This window comes from Atractosteus spatula, chromosome 8 (assembly GCF_055471065.1).
Source record: "Atractosteus spatula isolate fAtrSpa1 chromosome 8, fAtrSpa1.hap1, whole genome shotgun sequence".
Taxonomy (NCBI): Eukaryota; Metazoa; Chordata; class Actinopteri; order Semionotiformes; family Lepisosteidae; genus Atractosteus; species Atractosteus spatula.
The window spans coordinates 24454565-24472979 of record NC_142713.1 but is presented as its reverse complement, the minus strand read 5'-3'; the positions used below and the strand labels follow the sequence as shown (position 1 = coordinate 24472979).

Below are 18415 nucleotides of genomic sequence, written 5' to 3'. Positions count from 1 at the left end.
TAACCCTTAGGCAGGCCAAAGAGTTCTGGAATGTTTATGCCAGCTTGAAACTCATACCGGGACAATCCATTTTATGTTTCCTGTCCTAAGGTTATTTATTACTAATGATTCTCTGGCTGTACTCATCTTTATTTGAGATGCAATAACAAATTAGATGATGAGATGACATCCATCTTTATTCAATTTGAGCTGTGCCGAACAGTTTCACAAGTTATGTACAATATGTTTTGCTAATGCTGACTCCACTGAACAAGATTACTTCTATGTCTGGCAGTATAACTGAATTAAACTTCATTTACTTTAACTAGATACATGCGTAAAGGATAAGACACGCATTTCTGGTGAAATGTACTGACTCTGCACGAACAAAGCTGGTGTAAAATTAAATTTACTGTGGCTCACAGAGAAGTGTGCATTACCAAATTAGGATGCATGTTATGTATTGGTTTTGTTCTTGACAGCAGGAGATTTAATCTGTTTTTCATTTCCTTAAAACACAAGTAGAGAAAGCATATGAAAACTGAGATTGAATGTAGAAGAGGAATAATGAAAATGTCCTACATTACTTTGAACAGACTATTCTGTGAATTCGGGATATGGAGCTACAGTAAAGTTAAAGCGTTGGACAGGAATAACCCAATAAGTAAAACAGGATACTTCCAACTTGCGGGTGCTTGACAGTTTACATAATATCATGTTGAAAACATTGCAAACTTAGCAGCATGTGTTGTACAGTATAACCTCCCTGAGCAATAATTAATACAATACTGGCAGCATAAACCTAGTCATCATGCTGTAGTGGGATGTTAAGCCACTCTTACTTTGAAGCTGCAGGCGGATGTTGAATGCTGGTTAGTCCTGCTCTGTTTATGGCATTTGTCACGTCCATCAGCAACGGTAAACGACCTTTCGCTAAACCAACCACAGCTATGGGTAATTCCAGCAAGCGCCAGTGCACTGATCAATTATCCAATCACGACACCACACTAATTACCAAACCCTCCACTTCCCAGGATATTTAAACCCTCGTTTCCCTCAGGTCTGTGCGCGGTATTAGGCTCTATGCCTGGAGTGCCACTGTTATAGAGACATTCTCTTTTGGATTGTTACTCAGGTCTTTGAAATATCTTCCTTCGTCCCTCGACTCCAACTACAGCTTCGCGATTTGGATATCTAGCCTTCGACCCCCTCTGACGGAAACCCTGGTCTTCGACATCGAACCTTCGTCCCTTGACTCTGACTTCAGCCCAGCGATTTAGAAAAGGAGCCAACAATCTCCTGGAAACCCTCAGAACAATGCACAGGGTCCTTCCTTTACCTCGTGGACACAGCGTCCATTGCAGCTTTGTTGACTTGGTAAGACAGATGTTCTACACACTTGTGTTAGGAGAGGAATCCAGACATGACAAGACCTCAACAGCGTTTTTTTTATGTCTTGTTTTTAGTCATAGCACAGTATGGTCTTGCATGTTATACATATTGTCTTTAACCTAGTCTGTCATCAGCTAGATAGCATTCATCAGTGTGTAAAACACTCTACCACTCTTAGTGCTGCCAGCTCAGATGTTCTCTGGCTCACAGGCGATAACAATTACTTCTTAACACGTTAACCCTGAACAGCCTCAGAGCATGCAGGTCATCCACATGAGTCTCTTCTTCCAAGATTTTCTTGTACTGGAGCCACTGCAGTCTGAAAATAATTATGCAGATAAGGCATCACTGGACAGGCTGCTGATTTCTGAAAAACAACATTCTCTGGGCATGTTCTCTCTCAAACAGACTGCTTTCCATCATATCAATAGCAACCTACTGTGACAATGGTGATCCTCATAAGTCAAATGGGTCATAGTAGTAATTCTGTTATTCTTGTAATTCATGTCTTTTGAATGGCTATATACAGATTCTTGATTCAGTCATTTTGGTAATTTCAATTGAACTCAAATACTAAGCTCCTATAATTTTGATAAAATCATATTATTCAGGTCAGAATTTCATTTTTCTAAAAAAGAGTACTAATCAGCAGTACAATCAACAGCTCTACTATTTTAGTAAGGATTCCAGTTGAAAATGTAAACTAAATTATGTACTGGTATATGTCCAATGAGCTACTAAAATACAAAAAATGCCCCATTTAGTTTTCACTGTGCATACTGTAGGTTTATTTGAAGCTTTTGCCAATATAAATCAGTTTCTACGGTACTAATATATTCATCCTGAACTAAGCACCCTCATGGGGACTCACATTTTATCAAGAACCTAGCCTAAAATGCCATTAGATATTTCAGCCCTGATTGTTAATTACTTAAATACCCAATTTCCAGTGAATGTTACTATTAAATATCAAAGTCAAAAAGAGCAAGGTATTTTTCTGCATTTATTAATATATTTCATTGCTATCTATAAAGTACTGGACTTTAACACTGATTTCTTTTGCTTTGTCAAAATATATACAATGATTATCATGACATGTCTGTAGTTATTATCATTTTACCTTTTTATATTTTTATTTTAATTTAGCAAATTAACTACAAATTACTCACAAAATGTATGTAAGAAATCATATATGACATTATTTAACTTTCCTTCATTAAATATACTTTTCCTTCATTGTTGTATATTTGATTATTGCATTATGGAAAGTGTTAATCAGTGTTAGTTATATAAATGAAGAACATTTAATAACTTAAAAAAAAGATTTTCAACACTCAACTGTAAATTTCTCACTGTAAAATCAAAATGTTGTTCTTTTAGATTTTCTGATATTGCTTTTTCCATGCTTGACTTTCTTTATGAAACTCAACAATCAATTGTTTTACTCCTGTGGAGCTCCACTTAGAATTTTTGTCAAAAAGTGTTCATCGCCAGGCACAATTCCAATAAATTAAGTCTGACAGAAATCAAACCAGAGAGGACCCAGACACCACGTTCCAAGTTTAGTCATGTGATCTACCATCCTGGCATGGAGTGCCACTGGCAAGAACTGTGCTTTCAATATTAATTACTTGCTGACTATGAGCATAATACATTTTTATTCCCCCCTCAGCTACTTTACAATATCTTTAAGATTTACCACATTTCTAATTTATTCAATTAGACTTCAAGTATTCTCTTCAGCATGATGATAATTCTGAGATCAATCATGATAACATGGCAACACACCTATCAGACAGCATGCAGCAGATGCTACAACCCTATAGCTTACTGAACACCAACGACTCACAAAGCATGAGGCAGCTCATTTTTAAACCACACTAATTATATACCTGAAGAATGATGCATTGTTCTTTATCATTATCGCAACAGAATTGGATGTTGATTTTGTTGTGCAAAAGGTAAATGTTCCTTTTTTACCTGATTCCAAATGTAATAATGTTGTATTTTGTATTAATAAATCCTTCAAACATTGTTAAAAAAAATAAAAAACCACAATCATTATCATCTCTGTATTTTACAAAACCTCTTCCATTAAACATCCCAGAGCACTGTATTTTAAAAATAGGAAACAACAGCAAAAGCATATACAATGTAAAAGAAAAAAGTATTAAATACTGTACAGCTGCAAGCAGTAACCATAGGAAGCCAAGGTAACATACCTTTTCATGGGGAACTATGTTATTAGACATGGCATGAACAGCTTCCTATACCTTTTGTAGTCCAGAATAACCAAGTTCTTACTGTATAGGCACTGTATAGGTATGACAAGATTTTGCATATGACCTTTAGAACAGGTCTAAGGTCATGGGAAAGGCAATTGTTACTAGAGAATATGAGGATTCCTACTTCTGTACCTTTAAATATATATAAATATATTTATATAAATATATTAGACAAAAATTGGCTCATTTAGTTTTCATTTTTGTGCATAGGTTTAAGATTTTGCTGATATTAAAGCAATGCCTACAACAAAACAAAGGTCAGTGCTTACAAATTAAATAATTGTCAAAATTCACAAATAAGGACATACAGTAGCTGGTATAACACATGTTGTTGGTAAAGCACATACTGTGTGAGCCTACAAGTATATACAGTGTGTTCTATTACAATCATGTACCTTTCTGCACTCTGTAAGAAGGTAAAATAAGAAGGTAAAAGGATTCTGATTGTGACCTTCAGGAAAAATCAGAGGTCACAGGGATAAGTTAGAGCACTTACTGTTCCTATTAGTGTTATAAGAAACCATGTTCATATCTATCCTTATTGTGGTTTTAAAAGCAAAATTGTAATATGAATAGTATGATAGGTCAAAGGTCTTACCAGATCATCTGACCAATCAGATTTAGGTGTAGACTGTAACTATTTAATTTTGATTATCACATGCCTGATGGTATTCTACTCTGTTTTTAAGCAAACAAGATGTGCTATTGAAAGGCTGTCATCAAAGCTCTACTAGCAGTTGCTTAAGACAGGAATAATATCAATTGGCTGGAAAATTATTAAAGTAGTGCCCAGATGCCCAGACATAGAAAAGATGGCAATATTTAACCAACCAATTGTATGCCAATATATCTTAGATTATGTAGAAAGATAGGTAGACAATAATAAGAACTAATCTAGATGTAAATGGGCACTTAGGGAATAAACATCATAATATTAGAAAAGGTAGATCTAGCTTAGCTTGAAATGCTGGGAGTTCTTTGAACAAGCAACTACAGTAATGAGAACACAGGGCAGATAAAGTTCTTTGTAAAATTTTCATAATTCATCAATTTCAAAGATTGCAGGCCAGCTTTCAAAAATATTGTGTGTGTTTGATTGAGAACTGGTAATTGGATATAAAACAGTAAAGATAAGCAGTAAATGCAGATATCAGGGTGATGTAATCTATATCAGGACCACTGTTCTTCCTGATTTTTATCAATTGACTCAGTATACACCTGGCAGCTGACACGAACAAGTGCAAGGTGTTACAGGCAGGTTGAAAATTAGATATAAAATAGATTGAGCAAGTTCAAACATTGAGTTTGCAACAGCTAGTTATGCAAGACTTAAGCGTTTATGCAGAAACATTACTCACATCTCCTAAAAGACAATGTGGAGAAGCAATAAGAAATGCAAACACCATGTTTGGGTAAACTAATTCCTCATTTTAAAAATGTTCACTGAATGAGTTTTTGTTCAGGTTTTTCAGGTTCAGGTACAATGAAAGTTTTTCACTACAAATAAATCTTGCACTAATCCATGTACTCTATATTACCAGCCCAGACTATCATCCCCTCACACAGCCAGCCGAACACAGTCATGTTTGAATTGTATTTTTTGTTGTGTATTGTAGCATACTCAGAGGGCAGCTATTTTTGTGACATTTTCCTCAAAACATGTTGCCCTCCATTATGCCTTATGAGAGCTCATCAACATCACCTGCTAGCACTACAAGTAAGAAGTCTAGACAGTCTGTAAGTCTTGATACAAAAGCAAGACACTGTGAAAAAGAAATTAAAAAGGTCATACTTTACAAATATAGCACAAAGCCTCAATCTTTTACCTTCAATTGGTCATAGCATTATCAACCATATCAACAAAATAAAGGCGAGAGCAGTAAGATGTACTGTACAGTACACAGGCATTGCATTACAATTAACATCAGTGGAAGACACAACGACAAAGCATATGTACACAGTTTGTTACATAAGAACAAACAGACGGATGTATACTAACTATCGTAAATAGTTATACAGTGTTTTGCAAAATAATTCAGACCTTTGTACAGTTTTCACATTTTGTTGTTTTAAAGTGTGAAATCATGACACCTTGAGGCACCAATATTTTTTATATACTGTACTGCTTACTCCACACATTCAAAGTCAAAAACAAACAGAAAAAATAGATAATTAAAATGAAAGGCAAATAAAAAGTCATGATTGTATAGCTATTCCAACTCATTGCTGTGGCAAACCAAAGCTAAAGTAGGAGCACAAAATTCACCCATTTAGTTGAATAGTCTCCGTGTGCAATCATAGTGGCATAATTACACATGTATCTATAAGGTTCTACAGCAAGGTAGTGAATTTCAAGCACAGACTCAACTAAGAAATCCAATGAGCTTCCAAAACAACTCAGGGATGAAGTTGAATAAAGGCACAGATCGGGAGAATGGTGTAAAAAATCCGTAATATCCCTTTGACCACGGTGAAGTCGATTATTTAGAAGTGGAAGGTACCCAAACAGTATTTAGATCAGGTTGCCTCTCTAAACTGAAAAGCTGGGCTAGAAGAAACATAGTTAGGGAAGCCACTGTGAAGTGTTTAGAAGAGGTTCAATAGCTGAGAAGAGAGAAATTGTCTATGGTCCAGCAATATCTCAGTTTTACCACAAAGTGGATTTGTACAGTATATAATTGAAAAAAAACACATCTCACTAACCGCATGGGGTTTGCAACAAAGGACCGAAGTTATACTGCAAACATATCGGTCAACACCATCCTTACCACTAAGGTTGGTGGCGGTGGCATTATCCTATAGTTTTGATTGTCATGATATAGTACATGTCAACATACAGTATTGTAGATGGAGAAAAGTACTGGCAATTCTTAGAAGAAAACTTCCTTCAGACCTATAACTGGGACAAAAATTCACCTTTCAGGACAATAATCCAAAACACAAAGGAGACCTACAATGGTGTCGCTTAAGAATAAAAAAAAAAGAAATGTCCTTGAGAGCTCCAGTCAAAGTCCTGACTTGAATCCAATTGAGAGTCAGTAGAAAGATATAAAAACTGCTCTTCATAATCTGTCCTCAAGCAATGTGTGAAAGCCTGAGCTAATTTGCACCATGCCAGGGTGCAAAGCAGGCTGAAACATTCGAAACATCATTAGAGGCTGCAACTGCTGCCAAAGGTGCTTGCACAAAATATTGAGTTTACAGGTCTGAATAATTTTGTAGGAAAATGCATGAATACTATACTGCATACCTTCCTTTACTTTTGTTAATATACAGTGTGTATTATACAAGCTCAACGTATCTATAATCATTAGCTTTAATTGATTATTTTTTGTAATGAAAAACAAGCAATATGTCCTTTTCAGAAAAAAGGAGTGTTGATGTATAGCGCAGCACATTGGCCCTGAAGAAAGACAGGTGGTTCTGGGAGGGACAACATTGGGTAGAATCTCGGCATGTCATCTGAGAATATAAAGCTTCACTGAAGAATATTGGCTGCAGGTGTGTAGCCACTCTCGAGGTGTACAAACAAGTGCGTGGAAGAGTAAGTCTCACATAGGAAGCTGAGGACCTCATAAGACCTGACCAACCTCTGAACCAGTGGGAATGAAGAGAGACCCTGCCAGAATTAAATACTTTATGTGACCAAGCTCAGAAAACATGCAAAGGAGGGAGGAGGGAGTAAGCACTACTTGAGAAATATGTACTAAAAATGAACAATAAAAAACGGAATAACAATAAGGAGCACACGGAGAGAATTGTTATCAGTAGGAGAACACAGGACTAACAAGAAAAGTGAAGTGAGAGAAGAGAAACTGATCTCAATCAAACTCCAAATGGAGCAGGGATAGAGGAACAAAGGAACAGCTATCTCCTCTGAAAGACGAAGAAAGAGATCTCCATTCCTGCAGGATTGTGTGCATTTTTGAAACAGTGGCTGAGAGAAGTAGAGAGGAAAAAGTCTCTGGATGGCATGACTGCCACCAAATAAAACGGGGATCACAAGCATACACTCCTGTCTCACTCCTATCTCTTGATACCTAGGGATGGAGAAGCATCCCTAGCAGAAATGATGGAGCTGCGGGATTACTGAAGAAATTCGATCCACAGCTGACCTAAAACATCACATAATACTCATATGTGGAGAACCGTATGCTGCAGGAGCAACAAAGTTACAAGAAATTGTGGAGTGAACTTGCTTCAATAGTTAAGACTCCACTTTAAATGAAAACTTTAAATGAAAATGTTATTCGCAATTTTGGTCATCAGATTACAAAAAAGTGAACTCCATACAGTATAACAGTACATTTTCAGGCTTAAAGGAATATCCTATCCTGTCAGCATAAAAAAAATTGAACCTTCTTGGATTGAACAGAGAAACTACAGGGGGACTTGATTTGGTATTCAATATCCGTGACAAAGTTAATCAATGGACCTGTTTAGAATCAACAGTGAAACACAAACCAATAAACACAAGTGGAAACTACAGGGAAGTGAATGTAAAGCTGAGATCAAGAGGCACATTTTTACACAAAGTGTCTAGAACATAATACAGGGTGTCTAGAGACCTTCTTATAATAAATGGCTGGATAGGATACTCACATCAATTAGCTACTAGCAACGTAACAAGCTAAAAATGTCATTTGTAATAATTCCTACACAATTTTGCTCTAGATGTATATTGCAACATAGGCAATGATCTGTACATTAATTACACCTGAAATTCGAGTGGATCACAGCAGCTACCTGTATGTTTTTTTAATGTGCCAACCTGTTTAGAACAATCTTGAAAGGATACCTGCCTTAGTTTACCTAAAGCACCACATTTAATTCCAATCAGTTTTGTGTATTCAAAGAAAATATAATTTGAATGGTTTTGACACATCCAACTTGGCAACGAGACCATACAACTAATTCACCTGTCCTGACTTACACTAAATTTTGAACTGGAGGTTTATTCATATAAGTTCTGTTTGATTTTGGCAATATATCATTTCAAATCAGTAAGTTAAGAAAATAGAAAGGGATAAAAAATAATTTAAAATAAATACTGCTCCCTCCCCCCACACACAACCACATTTATGTGAAATATATACCTAAGTGACAGGAGTTACTTAGGCACTGACAAGGCACATGAGTCCTTTATTCTCTGGCACATTTCTGGTGAAAGTAAAAAATGAGAGACAAATATTTATTAATAACACAATTTAAGCAACACAAAAATGTCCATCTGATATTCACCTATATAATGCACAACAAGGCCAAAACAAGGAATAACCTTCATCCTCCAAAAAAACAGAATACAACCCAGAGCTAAATCTGCCTTCCTATAAATCCAAATGCCCAAAAGTGAATGGGGATTTACTGTACCTCCCTATTCTAAAGACAAGTATCCAATAAGGAGAGAACTTCTTTAGCCTGGGGATTTCACAACAAAAGAAATAATAATTTCCTAAAATAAAGGATGGCAAGCTCTCTTAAGCAAGACTCAAATTACTTAACTTTAATTAACTTTCAAGTTAATTTCTTAGCTTGAAAATTCTCTACTTCCAAAGGTATTTCCTTTTACAAGAAGATATAAATTGTTATTCAGAATAACACAATTGGAATACAACAATATGTAAAATCTCATTTTCCTAGAAGATGTACTGTAATTTGTCTTCTTATAACCTAATTAACTTGGAAAATATTATTTTGAGCATTATATCTCTAAATTTAATCAGACTTCAATTTTGTTGCAGAAGAAAGTCTAAAATATTTTGAATGAAAGGGCATTTTCCAAACCGATCAGGAACTGAGCAGAAAAAAGATTGAATAGACCTCCAGGGATCAGCACTGCAACAGAAACCTTCATCTTGAATTATTCTATGAACAAAGACTTAATCTATGAAATGTAACGTCTTCACTAAGCTTCCACATGATTGACCTGTTTGGGTAGAGATTTAAGTATTGATCACTGAATGTCTTGGCTGCATTTTATTGTACTGGGTCACTTCTCTATATGTACTTTCCTTTTTTTGTGAATCTCATAAATGTTAGTATCTTTCTTTGAACACAGAACTTAAAAACTACTGTGTACTGGATAGAGTTTGGCACACAATCCTAAACAGAATTTCAATATAAATATTAGAAATAAATTAATGTTATTGTTTGCAAGTGAAAAATATTAAAATATTGTTTTACAATTGCAACGTGAAATACATTATGTGCAGAGAGGCATTAAAAGGCAGCACATGTCATTGGATCCATATGCATTTGTTGTATTTTTAATGCAATAGGAAGGGTTTACAGATTGTAGTGCTACCCTTTGCTTCCTGTAAATCACAAATTACTGAAGTCCAGTCATAGCATAGAACTTGCAAAAGTGAGTCATAGCAAAATGACTAGGACACTTTTGGACATGGTTGGGGGTGGCCAATGTGTGACACAGTTTTCACTGGTTTGCACTGCCTTTGGTGAGACGGTGAGAACAGCCTATGAAAGTTTACAATATATTACTAATTGAGGAAAAGGTTACAGTTTCAAACACTGAGACTGCAGCTCTTGTGTATGCAGTATGGAAATGCACATATCCTTTAGAGATACCTGTAGTATAAGTCAAAACACTGACTATCTGTGAAGTATAACATATAACATTAACAGCAGAAAAAATTGATTTAAAATGAAGAAGACTAAAAAGTAAAGGAACACCAATTTATACGTCAATGAATCCAGAAATACAATTTGAGTAACTTAGTGATAAATGTTAACAAGTTCAAGTGTTTAACTGAAGCAATAAAAGTCAGTAGGGAATGTTGGAAAGAAAAATGTTTGTTCTTTTGAAGTTGTACTGTGCAGTGGAAACAACAAATTAGCTCATGCACTTACATCTGAAGTAAAGAAAGGTACATAAAACATTAATGAAATCTGCATGGTCTATACAGTATATTATGTTAAACTTTAATTGGATATTAATCTAGCTATGAATTCAAAGAATGACAGCTTTTATACCTGTCTCTTTTACACAAAATCCAATATTTTGCAAGTATTATTTGTGAGAAACAGACTTAATACTAGTGGTCTGAAGCACTAAAAAGTTCAGACAATAAAAAGGGTGACAAATGGGTTAATTCTGCCTTCTGAGACTGTGCTATGTCCTCACACCACAGTATATTACTACTTCCCAGGGGAAATTAATGAACATATGGCCACAAACAAAAGAGATATACAAGGTAATCCTATGAGTGTTTTAGTAGTTTTGGAAACATTTTGTTTCCAGTTTAATAAAAATTGGATTATATTATGGAGAATTGATTAGAAATATGGAGAAATTAGCAGTATGGAAAATGTTGTTGTCCAGGATGATCTCTCCTACAACAAGCAAGGAACATTCTAACACTGTATACTTATATACTTATGCATCTTTGATGCCTTAATTATTTTGAATACCTGTTTTCCTTTAAAAAATGATGCAATATGTATATGCAACTACATAGTGAATAACAAGAGAACATAAGAAAGGCCGCAAAACTAAGCTGGCCTTTTGGCCAGTCTGGTGTGTTTGGTAGTGTGGCAGAGCACCTGTTTCTCTGAGGGATTATGGTTGTTTAAGACGTCTGGAGAGTGTTATGATTTAGAGGATCAATACTGTATTTTTTAAAAAGTTAGAAGAGGCTTTTGGTTAGGGCTATTAGATCGTGGTTAGATCAAACGTCTAGTTATGATTTGTTATTTGGGAAGTAATGCAGGACTGCAGATGGTTTAACCTCAACTTATTTGGTTAAAAGGGTTTGCCAGTTTATGGTCTCTAGGTGTGGGTTATTACAGAAGGGAAACTGGATAGGGAGAAGGCTGGTAAAGCTGGAATTCCCCATGGTTGGGAATGCACAGTGCATAGTTGGTAGTGTCATCTAAACAGTAAACAGAGGTACTGGACACACTTAACCATGACGTGTATAATGTACAGGTATCAATGTAGCACACTTTTAACACATTTTCAAAACAATGATTGTCAATAACATGCTAACAAAGTAACTCTTAAAACATTATTAATTAGTCATTTCAAATACCAAAGACATACTATCATACCTGCTATTTAGAAACTCTAGAAATTCTGCTCTACAGATTGCATGATACTATACTGGATAAGTAACAGTACTCAGTACTTTGAACATGCTACAGAAGTGAAGTCATCTCCATTAAAACCTAGGCACTTTAGATTTCTTCTGTACAAGAAAAACAAGAAGACTTCATCTTTTGGCAAAGGACAGTTCATTTCTGTCTAGGGAATGGTGCTACGTCCACCCAAAAGGCAGGGGTAGTGTACTGTATAATCATTACATGTAAAGATCAGGGTCACCACACGGATGAAAATATGTTTTATTTAAGGATGAAGTCCCATCTTTTTTATTAATTTAATAAAATCATTTATTGTTACAGCTGAAAGCATCACACAATTTAATAACAATGAGTTTCATCTGAAGCGTTTGCCCAGCTGCATGACATGATCAAAAGGGAATTTATAGTGGGGTAGTAGGGACAGTAGGGACATCAGCACCCTCTTCTTCCTCTAGGTTTGTGCCATGCGAGAGGACCTTGTTCTGACCAGTTCATATTGAACTTTTTTATAGAGAGCTTGTCCTATTTATTTTAGGAAATTTCGAAATTCTTTAATGTTTGTTGGTTAGTTTAGTGATAGATTTTTAGAATATATAGGTAGATTCCCATTCACATCCATGTTGTAGGAAGGGAAATGCAGTGCTAGGTCACATTTAGAATGCAGGTTTTAGCTCTCTTGTTGGCCTGTCAAGGAGCTGCATAGGATTTCAACTTACAGGGCTAGCATTCAGGATTTCTAGGTCTGTAGAACATACACTAGGTCTCTGGGGTGCACGGTTTTATATATAGAATAATGTTTAATGTTCTGTGTTGTATAGATTGTGAATTCTTAATAAATATTTGTCTGTGAAGATTTTTGATTGTTTTTTTTACCAGAGCTATGCCAGAGGATAAAGAACTCATTACCAGTAATGGAGCTGAGAAGGTCAAGGTGCATGTTACCCACTCTTTAACCTTTTAATATGTGCTGCTAGATTCCTTTTCTTCATGATTAGTCGTAGGTGTTTGTGTTTGATGGAAGTTTTCGTGGTCCAAATGACTGGAAGCACCTGAGTTTCTCTACCCAGATTCACATCCTCTTCATGTGATGAATTGTCTGGTGCATCCAGCTCATTTTACACAGGCTTAGTATGAACATTTTCTATCATTATATATCATTAGTTGCAACCACATCAGTAGGATAACTCACACCTGCCTGCAGCTCAGGACTTTCTTTGTTTCTGGTTTGATTTCACACATTTGCAAATTCACAATTAAGCTACACTAGTGTTTTTCTATATGCTTGTCTGTGCTGCTCTTATGCCCCCAATAGTTTTTAATGCTGCAATCTACACTGGCAGCTTGCACAATATATCAGTAGCGCAGCAAATCATGATGGTCTATATTCATTATTTTATGCTTCAAGTATATCTTCACATTTTTTACATTGTAAACCTGCATGTTAAATTGTTAGTATCACAGGGAGATGTGGCTGCAGTGATCTAAAATTGAGAAGCAGGAGCTGAGCTCAGGCAAGCTCTGGCATGAACTAAGTACAGAAAATACAGTATTTTCCTTGGGTTTTGAAGAGACAGGGATTTTATACATTGCTAGTGGGGAATTATATGGGTGAGGGGAGAAACACGGTTATTTGTTCCTATGGTTACATTTAACCACCACCAGATGATTGCACTATGAGGAGCCGGTTTACTCCGGGATGAGAAAGAGAAGAATTTAGGGGGAACTACAGTTTGCTCTGCCTAATGTACAGTATATTCCATGTTTAAGAGTTACAATTCTTCCTGGAGGTTGCAGAGGGGGTATCTATAAATTACATGAGAATCTAGAAACTATGAGATGGGAGTGGTGTCTGTGACCACTAGGTAAGGTAGAAGGAATCCCTTCATGTTAAGACAAATAAGGAAACTGCGTCGACTAAGTCTTGAGAAAAGTATCAGCAAACCTGACTGCTGCTGTTTAGGGGGCTCTGGGATTAGCTATCAAGAATTGTCCCTGGTCAAACAAGATCAGCGAGGCCGGATTAAGTTAAACAATCGGTTATATTACAAGTTAAAGTTACAAATGCGAATGTGGCAAGAGTACAGATCAGGGCAGAGTTTTATCTCTTCCAGAAGGGTTTGGTTTAATGCCTCACAAATCCTGGAGCTGGTTTGGGCGTCAAGGCTTGTAGACCCCATGGCTGGCCGTGGGGAGGGAGAATGCGTCTACAGTATAAGGCATAAATCTACTGGTTATAAATGAGGCGGTTGCAAGGAATCCTTGTGGGGAAGGGGCTGCTAAGGAACCCCGTGGTGCCTAAATCCACTGGTTATAAGAGAGTTGGTAGACAGGGAGCACTCCTGGGATGTGGAGCTAGAGAAAGGAATAACTTCTGGAAGGACGCCTGGGGAAAGGAAACCCTGTCTCAGTGCAAGAACTGAGAAATTGCCCCAGAAGGGGAAATGCAGTTATTAATAATCCCTGCAGGGATTATGAAGAGAGAAACTGGAATTTGCGTTAAGAAGAAATAAGTTCAGTGTGATGGAGAACTGAAGTTCCCCTGGTAACCATTGAACATCAAAGAGTTATCAAAGATATCACGGCTCTGTCTAGAGTATGGAGAACTATGGGTTACAGTGTACCAGAGGAGTGAAGCTCCAAGACCACGCAATAAATAATCTAACCACAGGCCAGGTAAATCACTACAATATACAATCTGCATAGTTGGAAAACCAAGAGTTGCAGGTAGAGAGTGACAGGAGGAAGCCTGCAGATGTCTTGAGTGGTGGACCTGCTACCTAGGGTACCCAATCAACAGAATTACCTCCTGCTCTTGGTTTTAAATGTACATCCACACAATTTCCACTTGTATCCTCTTTATGATTCATTGTTAATTCTGAAGAAGTTCACTGGGCTGACTTTGTAAATGTCTTTGAGGAGTTTGAACATTTTAATCAGGTTCCCTTGTAGTCTCTGTTCAAGACTAGAAAGCTCGTTCTGTGTGTCAATGTGGCACATTCCCTTAAGACCCAGGATGCTTCAGGTTGCTCTTCTCTGGACTGATTCCTGTGCCACAATAACATTTCTATAACACAGTGCCCAAACCTGTATACGATATTCTAAACAAAACCTTATTAGTGCACGGTAAAATTAAACCTAAAATCTCTTGATTTAAAATGCAAACCATTTATACAATATCCTAACATTTTATTTGCTTTTTTATTAATTTTGTAAAAGAAACATAATCTAGAAACAAGCTTAGTACAGTAAGATCTCAGCATTCACAAGAGTGTGGTGAACAGAACCATCACAGTAGCCAAATCCACATACAACCCAGTCCACCACACACCAATTATACCATTGTATAATGTACATAAGTACACAAGTAACCCTCCTTTTATGATAATTAAAGTATTCATGCATTGGCTTTAAGTTAATTACAATAACATTAATCAACTAAAACAAACAGCTGTAATCACAAACCTATATCAGCTAAGACAAACAATATGAATCCCTCTGTGGCCAGAGGATGCCTTCACTTCTCTCTGTGTGATTAGCATGCCCCACTGTAATAAAAAGGGCAGTAAAACTGTCAGTGAGCCTGGAAAGTTATCTCCAGCCTGTCTTTGCCCATGCTGCCGACACGGAACCAGAAGCAATCGTTACAATAAGAAAAATCAAGACGGCACTGAGGCGCAGATGCTGGGTAGTGGGTACTTGAGCAGAGGCTGGGAGAGGCTCACTCAATAGATTCATCTTGCGATCCTATTCTCTTTTGAAATTTGCAGTTAACAATCTTTGGCGTGGTTTCATCCTGCTCCACTCTTCTTTCATCCAAGACTCTGCTGGCCAGACAGCCAGATCAGATCTTAAATAAGCATATTTACAAAATCACGAAAGTTGGATTCAAATGGCGAGACTCTACTGTATTTTCTATGTTGTATATACTGTATCGTTTCTGTCTTTGTTCCTGCATGTACTGTAATACAGTATTCAGAATTTCATCATCCCAAGTCACCCTAGCTTCAGCACTTTACATTTATCGTTACTCTCTGTTTTCTATTAAGCACACACATTTCACACAATTAATCTTTCTTGAGTTACTTTATCAAATCCTAAATGAACCATACCATATGCCCTCTGTGTAGTCTAGTGCTGTTGTTGCTTCTTAATGTAACTCTAACATTAAGTTAGTTAAGCAAGACCAATAGCTGGAAAACCATATACTGTAGGTGATCCTCTGATTAAACTCTCTAATTTAGGTCTCATGTAACCTAACCTAATACCTCTGTGTAATGACCAGATTACTACTGAGTTTGACTTATGAATAAAAACACACTACTTCCTGAAACTGTTTTTTTTTACTGCTTATTTTCCTACAATAGTAACAGATGGACACTCATATTAAATGTCAGTCATACAGCATGTTTATAAAACCTGGTCAAAATCATATATTATATAACTCAATGAGACACAGATCTGTTTATTATTAGACATGCAGTCCTGTTTTATTATGTATGAGAGCAATGTTTTCAAAATGTATATCATTAACAGTTGTATTTCTGTTAACAAGTGTATATGAGAGCTTTGAAGAAGAGACATAATTTATGTTCAAAAATGGTTTTCTATTATATTGAACAATTAAATTAAAGGGCTCATAGCTCAGATCAATGATGAGGGACCACCCCCAAATCCCTCAGTATACACAGTTTAACAAACACATGACATGCAGGACCATTGTTGCTCAGAAACAAAGTAGGAGCAATGAGTTTTGAGAACACAAGAGCATCCAAAACAATCCCACAGGGTTCCCATCCTTCCTGTATGGTAATTTTGTTCATTTGAACCCAGGAAGTTGTGTTGCTGTATGTCCTGTTTTAAGAGGCCAATGATCATTACAGTATACAGCACATAGTCACTGGTTCCTTTAACATGACTGAAATACTGAAGTACAGTATCTCTTTTTGCTATTTATAATACTCAGCTACATGATGACTGATATACTTTCCTTTACTTTATCTCATCAGTTAGCTTCTTTACAGTTTGGTGTCAATGTGGCATGCTCCTGTGTAGTTGTGCGAATTGAATTTTTATTTGACAGTGATTTTGTGCAGAAATATAAAACATGAGTTAATATCAGTAAACAGCAACTGCAACTATAGCAAGCTACTAAAAAAAATCAGAGCTAAGCTGTGATAATGCGTCAATACAGTATCATTAAACAGCAAGAACTATAACAAAATTAGCTAAATTATAATTCTTTTTAATGACTACCTAGAAAATGTAAAGAATATCGTAAGCATGTACATTTCTTCATCATGTGTATGCCGTCATACATCTGGCTCCATCGTTTAACCTATAACGTTGCGCTTAATGCAATCGTGTATGACAGCTCCTACAGAGAATGTCAAATGACAAAAACGCTGGCGGTGTTATCTAAATGAGCTGTCCGTGTAAGAACGGACAAGCAGATCTTCGTGATTCTAATTATAGTATTTATATATGCCCATAGTCTAATTCTATCCTAGTCTTTCACATTTACTTTGTAGTCAAGTGGCATGTTTTATCTTGATAAGTGAAGAGCCTGCCGTGCGACTAAGAGCTTCATTATGTCATGAGTAAATTCAGAAAATTCATCCAACAGTTGTCGTCTGTTTCGACCAATTCTACAACCACATAAAAGTTAGCCCATTTTATATTAACGAGCGCGACTATTTCCGCAGTTTGTCTCAAATGGCGACTTTGACTGCTACGTTACGATCAATGCATTTGCTATAATTTATCAACCAAAAAAATGTCTCGTATTAAAATGCAGTATTAGTTGATGTTTTATTTCTTCGGATAATCACGGTAAAATATTTGAAACATTTTAGAGAGTACAGAGAAAGGGATCCAACTGCCTTCAGTTTTCTTTACTCATCGTTAAAATGCAGTTGCATTTAAATCGTACAGAGCGCATCATTTCCACTTGATACATTTTTCTGAGAATCTTCGTGAAAACATAAGTAGAGGGGGGGAAAAAAGCAAAGCGATATTCGGTATTTGGGTATATGATAAATCATTTGTCTCCCTTGCCTTTCCATGAAGTTTGTCTCAGATAAATATCCAGAAGCAGCAACAATATGCATAAATTGGTCCCAAGCTTACCTCTGTCCAAAGTGAGCGGTTGGACCACTGTCGCCATGTCTGCTGCTGTTGGAGATAAAGTGACTAGCTGCAGCATCAGAAGCAACTCCACGAAAGCGAGCGAGTGAGAGAAGCGAGCCAGTCAATGGGAGTGGCTGGAAGACTCAGGGTTTACAGGATTACCTTTTCAGTCCTAGGTCGTTTCGAAGCTGTGTGGATTTCGCAAAAAAATATTCCTGAGCATTAGTCGTAGCATCTGTTTTCTGCCGACTCGTTTGTGTATAGTGTTAGGAAGGATATATAACTTTTTGCAACACTGAAGAAAGCAGCCAAATTAAATAAATAGTAAACATTATCATTTACTAAAAATTACAGTGACCTGTATTCATGAAAGGCTCTCCGACAATTTGCTACTCCAAACACGTTTTAAATAATGATTAGTATGTACTGTAAATTACAAAGTTCAAATGCATTTTTGACGTGATTTAATTTACGGACGTTGTAGATGTATAAATAATTCTTTATTAACGTTCAATTACAGCCTTCTAAATTATGGC

General features: G+C 36.4%; 1 protein-coding gene across 1 annotated transcript in view; it reads right to left on the bottom strand.

Moving 5' to 3' along the window:
• Positions 1-17955, bottom strand: part of lin7a (lin-7 homolog A (C. elegans)) — a 62346-nt gene extending 44391 nt beyond the window's left edge. Inside the window, exon 1 of the mRNA XM_088922707.1 lies at positions 17880-17955. Within this exon, the coding sequence (XP_088778833.1) occupies positions 17880-17955 (76 nt within the window). The remainder of the gene's footprint in view (positions 1-17879) is intronic.
• Between the last annotated feature and the right edge of the window lie 460 nt (positions 17956-18415).